General features: G+C 37.2%; 1 protein-coding gene across 10 annotated transcripts in view; it reads right to left on the bottom strand.

The window, feature by feature from the left end:
• Window positions 1-15038, bottom strand: part of LOC311625391 (uncharacterized protein) — a 160843-nt gene that overhangs the window by 114538 nt on the left and 31267 nt on the right. For 5 of the 10 annotated variants that reach the window (XR_014795490.1, XR_014795491.1, XR_014795495.1 and 2 more), the window contains one exon: window positions 3507-3625. The exons of the other annotated variants lie outside the window; for them this stretch is intronic. Coding sequence is in view for 1 of the 5 variants with exons in the window: in XM_084889593.1 (XP_084745719.1) it covers window positions 3507-3625 (119 nt within the window). In the remaining 4 variants the exon portion in view is untranslated. The remainder of the gene's footprint in view (window positions 1-3506; window positions 3626-15038) is intronic. 10 annotated transcript variants of the gene reach the window in all.

Here is a 15038-nt window from a genome sequence, read left to right on the forward strand (position 1 = left end):
TATTTGTAGATATCTGCCAGTCAAGTTACAGATGATAGGATAAGACAGCAATAAAAGATGAAGTATTGAGAAGAAGGAGACAAGTCACTTTTTCAGATATGATAATCCATCAAGAAAATTCATGAAAATCAAATAAAAATTCATTTTGATAAAATAATCATGTTAAAGATAAATATTTTTCAGAGTCTGGTTACTGGAATAACTGGAAAATTTCCATTCATACTAGCAAAAAATAATTTAAATAACTGATAATAAGCTTACCATGAATGGGGTAAAACATATTTTTAAAGAGTTATAATACATTAATGAATTACACACAAACGGATTTGAATAAATGGAGATACCATATTCCTGGATAAAAAAAAGCTTCATTACTATAAAGATGTAAATTATCTCTAAATTAATGCCTTCCCAATAATATTGAGAATGACAACTGACAAGTTGATTCTAAACTTCCTGTAAGTATAAAATACATTTAAAAGTGAACATTGCTTTAAAAAAATTATTTTTAAACCCACAGTCATAAAATAATAGGATTATTAGCATACAACTAATCAAGGTCAGAACAGATTACATACAAATAGAGCCAAAACTAAAAGATAAATTGTTAGATAAAAAAGTAGATATTTCGGTCCAATGAGGAAAGGATGGAACTATCTATGCCAACCACATGGGTGGCGAGAGGGGTGGAGTATAGCCTTCCTGGGCCCAATTAAAAAGGATCCCATAAATTCACAGACACAGTAATACAAATGGGGAGGAAAGAAAGTAAGTTATATAATAGCCTTAATACATGTACAAAAATAAATGTAGGATGTCAAATAACATTATGTAAAATATTCAGAAAACATGAATATTTTAGGAGAAAATGAAAATATAAATTGGTACTATTTTCTCAAGAATAATTTGATAATAGTTTTAAAATTCAAATAACGTATTTTCCGGTGTATAAGACGACCCCCTAATTTTACAGTTAAAACATAGGTTTGGGCCTACATTCGCTGCATAAGACTACCCCCCACTTCCGAGGCAACACCAGTTCTTTTTTTAATAGACTCAGCCAATCCAAGCAGGCTTTTTATGTATGCAAATTATACATGTTCTGTACCCGAAGCTACACTGTGTTCTAGTAAAAAGCCTGCTCAGATTGGCCAGAGTCAGAAAGGTGGTCTATTAAAAAAAGAACTGGTATTGCCTCAGAAGTGAGGGGTAGTCTTATACAGCCAATATAGGCCTAAACCTATGTTTTAACTGTAAAATTAGGGGGTCGTCTTATACGCCGGAAAATACGGTATGTAAATCCTTAAATCCAGCATTCTGCCTTTTTTTTTTTTTTTTTTTTTTTTTTTTTTTTTGTATCTTCTTAAAGAAGTGTGAACAACAAAAATATGTTTCAGGAGTTTAATAATTATGTTGTAATATTGAAAAATGGTAATACCCTAAAGGCCCATCCACAGGAAAATCTTTAGATGACTAACGTATAACTGTGCAATGGAATCCCTTATAACAAATAGACAGAATGAGGGCATATCTGTATGGACATAGATAAATCTCAAAATAGAGACATTAAAGAAAAACACATGCCATGTATCATTCAAGTTTTTTAGAAAAGAAATAAAAAATAAGAACAAATTAGAAGAGGGATATACATCTACAACTAGAGAAAAATATATACTGCTCTCTGCCTCTTTTTCCTGAAACATAGCTTTTAAATCCTTTGGAATTTCCTGGGTGATAGGAGTCTCTTTTGTTTGACTGAGGCAACTCATGGTGGGCTCCTGGCTAGCTTCAGGATGGGGCTGGTCACCAGAGACCAAATTATGATTAGAAGCATAAACTGATGAACAAAAAAAGATCTGGAGACAGGGAAGCATCGATCAGACTGTCAAACCTCAGAGGGAAAGTATGGGAGGGTGGGGGAAAGAGGGAGAGATCAACCAAAGGGTTTGTAAGCATGCATATAAGCCTAACCAGTGGTCACGGACAACGGGGGGGGGGGGGGGGGCATGCATGGGGAGGGGTTTGGGATGGGAATGGGGGGATGAGGACAAATATGTGATACCTTAATCAATAAAGAAATTTTTTTAAAAAGAAGCTTAGTCCTTTCAGCCCCTCCTACCCCCATCCTCCAGAAGGGGAGAGAGTCTACCAGATGGAGCCTCCCTCCATAAAAATCCCAAAAGCTCAGGGTTGGGAGAGCTTCCAGGATGGCTAGCACAGCCACACATGGGGAGGGTGGCACGCCCCAGCCATGGGGACAGAAACTCCTAGACGTGGGCTGTTTCTGAACCTCGCCCTGTCTATCTCCCCATCTGGCTTTTCATTGTACCCTTCACTACCTCTTCTTTTTATAGCCCAGGAAACATAAGTAAACATTTCCCTGAGTTCTGGGAGCCGTTCTAGGAAATCACCAAACCCAAAGAGGGGAGTCATGAGAATCCTAACTCACAACTGGTCAGTCAGAAGCCCGGGTGACAACTTGCACCCAGTCTCTGAAGCAGAGAAAGGCAGTCTGTGGAACCAAGCCCTTCACCTGTGGGATCTGCTGGGATTCTGGTCAGTGTCAGAATTAAACTGAATTGCAGGATACCCAGCTGGTGTCACAGCGTTGCTTTGTGTGGGAAAACCCCCACACATTTGGTGGTGAATAAGTAGTCTGTGAGTGGAGGAGAACACGGAGTTTTTTTTTTCTTTTTTTCTAGACAACATCAAACTGGGAAAAGAACTGAAACATTGAAAAAGGGGAGCCAATCTTATCCTTATTTGGATCTTTCACAAAAGGTTTAATGTGAATTCTCCCAAAATTAACTAAAAGTGCAGTGCAATCCCGAACAAAATCCCTTGTTTTCTTTTTAGAACTTGACAATTGATCATCTAGGAAAAAAAAAAAATGCTGAAAATGTAGCTAAAAACAATTTTGTAAAAAAGCAATGAGGGAAAACTTGTTTACGAAATGTACTAAGTTAAAACAATTAAGGCAGTGTGGTATTGATTCAGAAAAAGTTTGGTCGATGAAAGGAAAAGGAGAGGGAGTCTGAAATTAGATGCACATTAGTTGGGACCTTTTTCTTTTCAAGTAGTTCTATAAGTTTAAGCCACTTAAGCAAAACAAAAATAAATGCATCAAGGAAACCAGTCTATACACACAGGATCATAACAGCTTTATTTACAATAGCCAAAAGGTGGAAGCAACCCAAGTGTTTACTAACAGATAAGTGATTAAATAAAACGTGATATATACATACAATGGAACATTACTCAGCTTTCAGAGGAAGGAAATTCTGTCACATGCTACAAAACAGATGAACCCTTAAGACATTATGCTAAGTGAAATAAGCCAGAGAAAGACAAATATTGCATGGTTCCGGCATATAAAACAATCCCCTAATTTTACAGTTAAAACATAGGTTTAGGCCTATATTCACTGTATAAGACTACCCCCTCCCCCCCCCCCCCCCCCACACACACACACACACACACACACACACTTCAAAGAAAAGACTTACTTTGCCGTCAAGATCTGCAGGTAATTTTTGTGCAATTTTGGCAAAACCCCGATTTTCGGTTGACTTTTTTTCGTTTCAAAGGTCGTCTTATACGCTGGAAAATACGGTACATGAGGTACCTAGAATAATCAAATTCATACAGGTAGAAAGTAGAATGGTAGTTACCAGGGGCTGGAGCAATGGGAATTGCTGAGCAATGGGTATGGAGTTTCAGTTTGGGAAGATGAAAAAGTTCTAGAGATGGACAGTAGTGATGATTGCACAACATTGTGAATATACTTAATACCACTAAGCTGTACACTTAAAAGTGGTTAAAATGGTAAACTTTATGTTATGTATATTTCCCCATAATAAAAGGATCCACAGGAAAAATAGAGATGCATCTGTGATTGCTGAATAACCAGAATCAATAAATCCAATATAAACAGGCCTGTCTTTCCAAGTCTTTTCACTAGTTTCATTTATCTTTACTACAAAATACATTTCTTACATGGTAGGAAGTTCAGATGTCAAAAAGCCCCCGAGTTACATAATCAGAGCTTCAAATTATTTCTGATTCCAAGAGTAAAAATCCCAGGAAGGACTCACTGACACAACTCTAAACAGGCACCCACACCTGAACCTTAAATATGGCTTAAAAGATAGAGTTACAGTGAACCAAGATGATGGCTGTGCCATAGAATTGATGAAGACAATATGCTAATTTTCTTTTGACCATCAAATTAGCAAATAATAAAGAGGTAGCTAATGTTAGACTTTAATAAAAGTGTAGGAATCCAGACCTTCCATTCTAACCATATGGAATACTTTGAATCAGACTAATTCTTGCACCAAAAACATCTATATAAAATTGATAAAATGTATCTGAAAACAGCCTGAAGGTGTCACAGAGCAGTCAAATTAGCCAATACCTGGTGCAGGAATCTGAGTTAAGCAGAAAGTTCTGATATCCTAGAGTTTTGTGGAGGGCAATTTGGTAACATTTACCAACTGAATAATTTTATTTCTAAGAGTCTATCATAAGGACATATTCACTAGTAATAAAGAAAATAAAGAGAATATAAATAATTTTTGAAGCATTTATGTGCCATGTACTATTTTAGACAACTTAAATGTATAGTGTATTTGTTTTCAATTAATAAATAAATAAAGTAATTATTAATAATGAGGTTATCCTATTGTATAAAGGTGTAAATAGTGGCATTATTTGAATAGTAAGAATTAAGAACATAAATTATCCCCAATAAGGAAATAAATATTGGTTTACTGACACGATAAAAAAAAACAAAAAAAAACATAACTATATATATAAGTTCATAATTTAATAACAAAATAAAAAACAAATAATTACTTTAGAGCACATTTTAAAAATATTTTTATTGATTTCAGAGAGGAAGGGAGAGGGAGAGATAGAAACATCAATGATGAGAGAGAAGCATGGATTAGCTGCCTCTTGCATGCCCCCCACTGGGGACCAAGCCCGAAACCCAGGCATGTGCCCTTGACTGGAATCGAACCCAGAACCCTTCAGTCTGCAGGCCTATACTTTATCTACTGAGCTAAACTGGCCAGGGCTAGAGCACATTTTTGTAAAAAAAAAAACAAAACAAAACTAAAGATAAATACACACACACACACACACACATACACACACTTAGACATAAACCAGGAAGGACACAAACTGCTAAGTTTGGTTATTTCTGGAAGGTGTAACTGTGGGAGGAACTTGTGCTTTGAGTTTATACATTTCACTATTTGTTTTACAGAATGTTTTACAATGAGCATGTATGTATTATATTCATGACTAGGAAAGCCATTCCTACCAAAAGCAATAATAATAATAGTTGTATAATAATATGTATAAAATAACATTATTTTATACATATTATATAATAACACAATATAATATAATTAATATAATATAATATAATTAATATAATATAATATAATAATATACAATATAATAATTGTATAAAAATGTATAATAATACATCTTAATTTGTTCATTCTTGATCTCAGTCAAAACTCAAAGAAATATAGAATACGTTCAGGAAATAGCTTATCTTAAAATACACCTAATAAGGATTAAATGAACTATATCTAAATAATCCCTTCACTTTTTTTTTCCCAGGCAAATCTTAAAATCTGTAAATCCCTTTCCTCTTAATATCAGTCAACTCCAAAAATATGTGTATGATAATGAATATTTTTATATCTTTTTTATAAGCAAACTATATCTATATTTCTTACCTCTTTGTTTTGGTAATACTGAATGGAAACTTTAATTCACAAGGTCTAAAAGTAGGACTTTGCGAAACAACGCAAGTGTAAAAACCATTAGTGGCAGCTGCGTTTGCTAAATACTGACATCTGACTGTGTGACAGATCAAGTTTAGCAGCTTTGGGGTATCTAATTCTAAAAATGAAGGTATATGGAACAAGAATAAAAAGTTCTTGGCACCTAGGTCAATAGAACTTCTTCTGACAGAGCTGTTGTTTTTCAGACTTACCTAAAAGGAATGTTTTGAAAAGTTGGATTTCAAAATAAGTGGGCCAAACTGCAGGACATAAACACTGCATTTATATGAACACAAAGAGTTTAGGAAAATCCATAGCCAGAAGAAATCTGTTTTAAACCAAAATGTTTAAAATCCCTCTTCGTTATGGCCTTCTGATTAAACAATTCATCAAGAAGACAGATTGCAAGCCCTTTAGTATTCATCCCTAAAAGGTCAGAAAATTCTGGCAAGAAGGAGAAGAAAAAGAACAAGAAAAAAAAAAAAAAAAAAAAGAAAGAAAGAAAGAAAGAAAGAAAGAAAGAAAGAAAGAAAGAAAGAAAGAAAGAAATGAAAACAAACAGGGGATTTGAAGGAACTGTGAGCATCCAAACCCTGGCATGAGATTTGGCAACAGGTGAATTTTCTTTGGAGGGTATTAATTTTTAAGTCAAAGCTATTAAAACCCGACTTCCCGTTTCAGGTCTGGAAGGCATAATGCACAGGTCTCTTGCTCCAGCTCTCCCCAGGGACTGTACTTTATCCAACTAATCCCACTCCCTTCACTGGCTCATATTTTAAGTGCAAAATCTACTGGCCAACACCATTCATTTGGTCTTGCCACATACTGTGCGGAAGTCTATGTCAAAGTTAATCTGGCCTTCCCGGTAAGTGTACATGGCTCTCTAAATGCACAAAACTATGGTTCCCAAAAATGTCTCATGATACTGTTAAATCTCAGAGAAATGTTCGATACTCTTTGCCTCATGGCTCAGAAACAGACGAATTGCCATTCATTTATGACAGTTATTCAACACCTTTTATTTTCACTTTACTAGTTCAAGGTGTCTGATTACAACAATCCTTTGACAATACAATCAATCCATCATATTTCCACTATATATATATATATATATATATATATATATATATATATATATATTCTTCCACTCTCTCTCTTTTTAAAAATATATTTTTATTGATTTCAGAGAGGAAGGGAAAGGGAGTGTGAGATAGAAACCCCAATGATGAGAGAGAATTATCAATTGGCTGCCTCTGCACACCCCACACTGGGGATCGAGCCTGCAACCTGGGCATGTGCCCTGACAGGGAATCAAACCCTGACCTCCTGGTTCATAGGTTGACACTCAACCACTGAGCTCACACTCTCTCTCTTAAAGAATTGTTTCTTTTTTCTTCTTAAACCTTAATTCCTCCTATATTCTCCCATTGGTCCTATTACAATAGGACCAATGGGAGAATATAGGTAAGCTATGAGTCCTTCTACTTGTGCCCAGTCCTTATCCCTTTTTGCCTAAGTCTCCTCCTATCTCTTTCACTTTTCCCCACAATTTTCAAAAACAAACATGCTAGTCCTTTCATCCTTCAAAATGCACCCTTATTACCTTTTACCTCTCTAGCCACTGCCTTATTCTCTTCTCTCTGTTACAAAACTCTCTGTACTTACTGCCTCCAAATCATCCCTCCCATTCTTTTAGTCTTATTTCAAGGAAGAACCCCTCTCCCGCCTTGCCACAGAACCTGCTGGGGTCAAGAGCACCAAAATCCTCCACATTGCTTAATCTGATGCTACTCTTCAATCCTCATTTAATTGGTCAGTTTTCAACATCTGACACAATTAATCACTGAAAATACTTTCCTCACCAGACATCTAAGACAAGGCAACACTTTTCTCAGCAGTCATCTAAGACAAGGCAACTCTTCTGACTTTTTTTTTTTTTTTTTTTTTTTTTGTACCTAACTGTCCAGTTCTCAGTCTCCTTTTCTGGCTCCATCATCCTCCCAGCTAGCATTTCCCAAGGACTCAGTCGTGGTGTTACCAGAGACAGGGACCTGGCCCTGAGTGGGTTTGCCTAGGGCCAGCCTGGAGTGTGTGGGTTCTTGACTTTGTGCAGGAAAAATTTCACAATATGAGTCCAAGTGACTAAGAGAGTGTGTTTATTAAAACTGGGGACAGTGAAATAAGAAAGGGCTTAGAATAGAAAAAGCAACAGGAGACCTAGGTGGGGCTGTCTTAACTCACTGGGAAGTCAGAGGAAAGGGGGCCTTGGAGAGAGGTGCAGGAGCTGCCACTGTCCTTTGCTCCCCTGGTTGCCAGTCTGGAGTCTCATGGGGTCCCTTAGAGTTTAGGCTATGCATGCCTGTGGGGAAAGGAGAGGGGAGGGGAAACGGGAATGGCATGGGCGTACTCCCCTAAAGGGAGAATAAGCTCTGGGTCCCTGGTCTTGAGATCTCTCTCTCTCTCTCTCTCTCTCTCTCTCTCTCTCTCTCTCTCTCTCTCTCTGGAATCTTAGGGGAGACTCAGGGGAGTGTTTCAGCAGAATATTCATCAGTTTTCTAGGTGAGCAATTTCAAGGGAGTCATCAGTCACTGAAGCTGGTCCTGAGGAGGCCTTGATGTTATCTCTAGGGAGGTGGCCTGTGTTCTGTAAACAGAGTGTTTATTCAGCTATCTGTCTCAGTTTCCCCATTTCACTTGTCCTGGCTTACTGGCTTATCTCACTTGGTTCTCTTCCTGTGTTTACTCATTGTCTAGCTAATCTCATCCAGGCTCACAACTCAGCTAGTTAAACATCATCTATTTACTGAGCTTTCTCAGACTTGTATTCCTTGCCCCTTCCCTGACCCATCCAGCTGCCTGCTTGACACCTCCAGGAGAATGTCTAACAGGCATCACACACTTAACTGTTACAACCTGAGCTCGTCCCCACCCTGCTGAAAGCTGCCCCGCCCCACAATGGTTTTTCCTACCTCAGTATGGCAACCTGATCTGTCCACCGGCTCAGGCCAACAAATCCTGAAGTCTTCCTTGGCTCCTCTAGCACTCCACCCCCCAGCCCCCAATGTGGAACCATCAGAAAGCCCTATTGTCTCTAGCTCCGAAGTATATGAAGTAGTTACCACCTCCCCTGCCATTACCCTGCTCCACACCACTATCGCTTTCATGTGGCTTTTTACAACAGACACCTAACTGGTCTTCCTACTTCCACACTTGTCCCTTCATTCACTCTATTCTCAACACAGCTGACAGACTGATCTTTTAAAACATGTTGGGCCATGTCACTCCTCTGCTCAAAACCTTGAATTGGCTCTTTATGCCACTCAAAGTGAATGGCACAGTCCTTACTATGATCTCCAAGCGCTACCCTGTCATGCTTCTTCAACATGTTTTCTCTCTGACTTCTATTATGTTACTTATCCCTGATTCTGCTCTAGTCACAATTATCTAACTCAGTGGTCGGCAAACTGCAGCTCTTGAGCCATATGAGGATCTTTGATCCCTTGAGTGTGGCTCTTCCACAAAATACCATGTGCAGGCACACACGTACAGTGCTATTGAAACTTCGTGGCCCATGTGCAGAAGTTGGTTTTCGGCTCTTAAAAGAAATTTCAATCGTTGTACTGTTGATATCTGGCTCTGTTGACTAATGAGTTTGCCAACCACTGATCCATCTTCTTGTTGCAAATGGCAGTATTTTGTCTTTTCTTATGTCTGAGTAATCCCCTTTTTCTCATAAGGAGATCCTTACCTTATAAAACCTGAGACCCATTCCCATTGCTACAAAAGCACATGAATTTTGAAAAATAAATACAAGCTTAAAATTATTACTCACAAGAACTCACACACAAAGCACATTCTTTGTGAGTTATACCTGTCAGATTATTAACCTGAGATGAAAGACTTTCTGCATTTAATAGGTGTCAAATTTTCCCCACATAGACAATTTACTGAGAATAGTTACATTTTACTAGTTCCTAAATAAAAACAAAAGGATGACTCATGTCAAACAAATCCCTAAAATATATTTGACCTGGGGTAAGACATTTACATTCCCTGGGGCTTCGTTTCTTCCTCTGAAAATCGAAGGAGTGGAACTAGGCAATTTCTGAAGAGGTAATTTTTACATCCTAAATGTTTTATTTATTTATTTTTTTGTTAATTCTCACCTGAGGATATTTTTCCATTGCTTTTTTTTTTTTTTTTTTTTTTCCAATGTTCTCCATCAGCAATGAATCATGGGGACTTCTAGTACTGGAATCCCCACTATACCTGCTTGACCATTTTTGTTGACAGGAAATTTACTACCTTCTGAGGCTGTCCAATCAACATACTCCCCACAGTTATTTTTATTAGAAGGTTCTTCCATCTATTAAGGTGAAATCTCTCTCTCTAAAATGTTCACACATAGATCATGAAAATGCAATATTCTATGTAATTAACTCCCTCTGTATCAGGATTACTATATTGAATTGAATGGCTTCCTTATCAAGCCTTAAAATAAAGTACATGCAAGTCATGTCACCTATGTATACTGCTGTATCTGAAGAGCAGGAAGTTATTTCCTGAGTCAGGCAATTTGGACCTACAGCCTATATATTAATATGTTCTACTTTCCACACTGGGATTCAATCCAACAAGCACAACAACAATAAAGAGATGTTCTGAAGCATACGCATGTTAATTGCAATACAGATTCAACATACATAGGAATACCTGAATTTTCATGTGGATTTTGTAATGACAGACTTTAAAAATGGTAAGTAAAAGATGTATGGCAATGGACACAAAACTCTGGGGAGGGAGGGGATGTGTGGGAGGGAGGGTGGGGGGCAAAAAAAAAAAATCAATAAAATATATTAAAAAAAAAAAAAAAAAAAAAGATGTATGGCATATGCATACATCATAAAGAATGATATTCAAGTATTTAGAAAGCACTGTCAGGTTGATTCAAACATAGCATTACCACAGAGACTTAGTAATAATATAGTTGAAACTTTATCATGTTAAAAAACTTGAGAGGTCTTACAAACCAGGCTTTAAACTAATAAGTTCTCTTCAGTTAAACTCTGTAATAAATAGCATATTCATTTTTGTTTATTTTTAGTTGCCACCATTTTAGGCATCTACAACACTCCTATAAATGTTGAAATCCAAATCCTTCTTCATTTTAACCAAAAATGTATCATTTTTTTAGGAGTTCAGATTTGTCTAATTCCTCTATAATTTCAATTCAACATTCAACAATCAACAATTCAACAATTCAACTTAGATTACAATTTCTTATGAAGTCAGAATTAGCAGAACAATGCACTGAGTATTTTTATTTCAGGAAAGTACAAACTGGGCACAGCAACATGCAGAGCTAAGCATTTAATCATTGTTGTTTTTTAATTATTCATAAAGTCAAGAGTTGTATTTGTATTCACAAAGGGTACTGGGAACAGAGCTCCGCACTTCTGTGTTTAAGAATAACCTCAATGGCCGAAACCGGTTTGGCTCAGTGGATAGAGCGTCGGCCTGCGGACTGAAGGGTCCCGGGTTCAATTCCGGTCAAGGGCATATGTACCTTGGCTGTGGGCACATCTCCAGTAGGGGATGTGCAAGAGGCAGCTGATCGATGATTCTCTCTCATCGATGTTTCTAATTCTCTATCCCTCTCTCTTCCTCTCTGTAAAAAATCAATAAAAATATATTAAAAAAAAAAAAAAGAATAACCTCGATGTACAAGATGAAGAAATTTAAGTCTTAATGAGCACCTAACCAGGCAAGCGGTACTACCCTAGGCAAAGCAGCAAAATAAACTTTGCTGTGAGCACTGTGTGTCGGTTTCCTCATTTGTAAAATAGAAGTAAAACCACCACACTCTTCTTCTGATAAGATGTTTGTAGCCACCAGAGGAAAAAAGCATGTGGAAGAACATTGAAACCCTCAAAAAGTACCCTATAGGCAATAAGATGTTAGGATAGTTGCAATTATTGTTGCTATCCATATGAGTGAAATTCTTATTTCAATAGTAACCTAAGTGCCTGAATCCCATATTTTAAAAACAACAACAACAATTCAAGCTAGAATTTCCCTAGGACAAACTTTCTCAAGACATTTTAGAACTTCCTGCTTATTTTACTTCCAGCCAAAAGCACTACAAAACAGCCACTCTCGTCATTCTTTCACACCTCTGTTTCCAATCCTGGCCAGACTCAAGTACGAAAAAGATGTGTTAAGATAGTCAGGGGAAAAGTTCAGTGGATGCTACTGAGCCTCTAAAACAAACTTTGAAACAAAAGTGATGGCAGTTATTTTTTGGTAGTTAGTTTGTGGTTCTTCTGTCTACTGAGATGGTCAATCTGCTCTCATTTTTAGATTTTTAAAGAATAAACGTTTCAATTGCCTACCATGCTTTCCTTATATTTGTAATTCTAATTTCCAGGACTGAGATTCTATACCTGCCTAAAACAAAGGAATGTATAGGATCATTCAAGCCCTGCCATACTTGCTCTAGCCGGTTTGGCTCAGTGGATAGGGCATTGGCCCACAGACTGAGAGTCCCAGATTCAATTTCAGTTAAGGGCACTACCTTGGTTGCAGGTTCCCTGATCCTGGTCAGGGTGTATGCAGGAGGCAACTAATTGATGTGTCTTTCTCATATCAATGTTTCTCTCTGTCTCCCCTCTTCTTTCCACTCTCTCTAAAAATCAATGGAAAAATATCCTCAGATGGGGATTCACACACACACACACACACACACACACACACACACACAAAATGTGTGCGCACAAAACCCTGCCAGACTCAAAAACAACTTCAAAACTATATCTCTAATATTCAGTGACTTTAGTAATAGAAGCACTTGATAATGGTATTTATTTTTCTCTAACACCTACTCTAATAAGTACAAGAAACTCAGGAGAATATGGGAAGGGAATAAGGGCCATTCTGTTCTAATGGAATAAACTCGATGTTCAATGATTTCCCTCTAGTTTGCACTAAGTTCATGAAGGAGTAAAGGGGTTCATGTCAAACTTCTTCAGCGAAAGAGGGAAGGGCTTTAAAGACAGGCAAAGGGTAGAATGGGACATAACAGGAGGATGAAGAGAATTGTTTGTTGGTGGAAAATCTCCACAAGCAAAATAAAAATGAATATTCTGGTAGATTAATTTTAGGTGTTTTGATGATATCATTCTTTGAAGGGCCATTAGAAATCAGTAAGTTATTTAAAGGAAAAGGTGAGCCCTAGCTGGTTTGGTTCAGGGGATAGAGCTTTGGCCTGGAGACTACAGGGTCCTGGGTTACTAGTTCAATCTCCCATAGGGGGTGTGCAGGAGGCAGCCAATCAATGATTCTCTCTCAACTTTGATGTTTCTCTCTCTCTCTCTCTCTCTCTCTCTCTCTCTCTCTCTCTCTCTCTTCCTCTTCCTTCCTCTCTAAAATCAATGAAAATGTAAAATAATAAAATACAATAAAAATAAATTAAAAGGTTTGAAGGGCTTAGAGGGCCTACATCCCCACAATTTCCAGGAAACATAAAGTGTGGACCTAGCCTAGTATACTTCTAAGCACATAATTAAAAGAAGAAAGCTCCAATGCATTGCTAGTCATAAAAGCCAGGACTCCTGTGCTTTATTTTTTTACCTAAAAGAGGAAAAACAACAGTGAAACTAAAACCTCCAAGTTCAATTCTATGGGCCAAATCCTAAAAATAGGTCAGACTCAGCTTTCTTACGGAAAGAAATACAAAGAAAGAAAAGGAAAAAAAGAAAAAAAGAAAAAAAAAAACAGGAGATCTGAACTGCTTTTCAGAGTCGTCTAAATTTAATGCCAAGTCCATAAGGCACCTCTTGTGAACTGTGCTAGGCTTTATATAGTCACCAGTGACTACGTTCATGATGCTGGGATGTGACGGGTGGGCGGGGGAGGGGGAAAGTTGTTAAAAAGCACACAAGCTACGTTCTGCATACTATTGTTTAAACACACAATTTTATATATTACAGAGATTTATGTTGAAGTAGTTTTTCTAATGGGTCAATTTAGACAATTTTCTTAAAGGTGCTACATCTATTAAGATCAAGAGAGGAGGATGGAAAGTTGCATGTTCTCCATGCATTTGCCTTCTAGATTCACCTTTCAGCAAATGTTTATTATCTACAACCATGCCATGTGCTATGCTGAATCCAAATATAAGTAAGAAAGCATTCGTGCACTAGTGGAAAGAGCTTAACATAGTTTATGTACCATGCCCGTCACAGAATAAGCCTCAATACATGTGAGCTACTGCAATGATGACAGCACCAATGAAGACTCTTCTCCATACAACATATCCCAAAATTCATGTGCTTTCACTTTTCACAAATATATTGTGCTATTAATTTCACAAATATATTGTGCTATTAATTTCATTTTCCTTCCTGCTGGGGAAAAAAGGTCAGGCAAATGTACAAAAACACACAATACAGCAAGAAATGTGACTGGAGAGATAAAAATAAAGTATTACGTTTGCTCCAAATAAGACGTGAAAGTCAGGAAAAGGCTGCCTTCTTGCAGGAGTTAATATTTGATCTGGATTTTGAAAGATGGGATGCAGTTCAATAAGAGAGTTGAACTGGATTACAGAATATATAAAGGGTGTTGTCAGGCAATTTATCATTCCCAGATAAGGTTTCTAAGGTATATCCTCTCTTTCCATAATATCTTGTCTCAATTGATATATGCTTTTTGTTTTTAAATGTGGCTCATTTTGAAAGAAATGCTTTCAGAAGAAAACCATGTATGATTAATGCTAACTTGCAAAGATACCCTAAAATTCTGTGGTCTTCTGAACATCACATGTTTAAAAAAAGCTATTTGAGATCATATTGTAGATTTTCCAAAAAAGGCCACAGATGCTTTTCCTAGTGATGTTATAGAGTTCATCTTGAAAGCAGCTGGGAATATTTAAGGAAATAGTCACAATTTGGAATGTAATTACATTCTTAGTCATTAGGGTAAAGAACACACCAGAAAACAATCAATATGCCAGGCTTTCTCAGACCAAGGGTGGAAAGTGAATAGTAAATCCAGAAAATATTTCCAGAGAAGAAAAATATGCCTTATTTGTTTCTTCTATTATACTTTCCAAGTATGTTTTAAATTCTAAGGGGTCAGCTTCTCCAATGAGTTGACTGGTTCAGTTTATTGGAATGCTGAAAAATATAAGTGATTAAGGGCAGGAAAATGCCCATGTGGAGTATGGTTGAGATCC

Source organism: Pipistrellus hanaki, assembly GCF_964339955.1.
Source record: "Pipistrellus hanaki genome assembly, chromosome: 7".
NCBI lineage: Eukaryota > Metazoa > Chordata > Mammalia > Chiroptera > Vespertilionidae > Pipistrellus > Pipistrellus hanaki.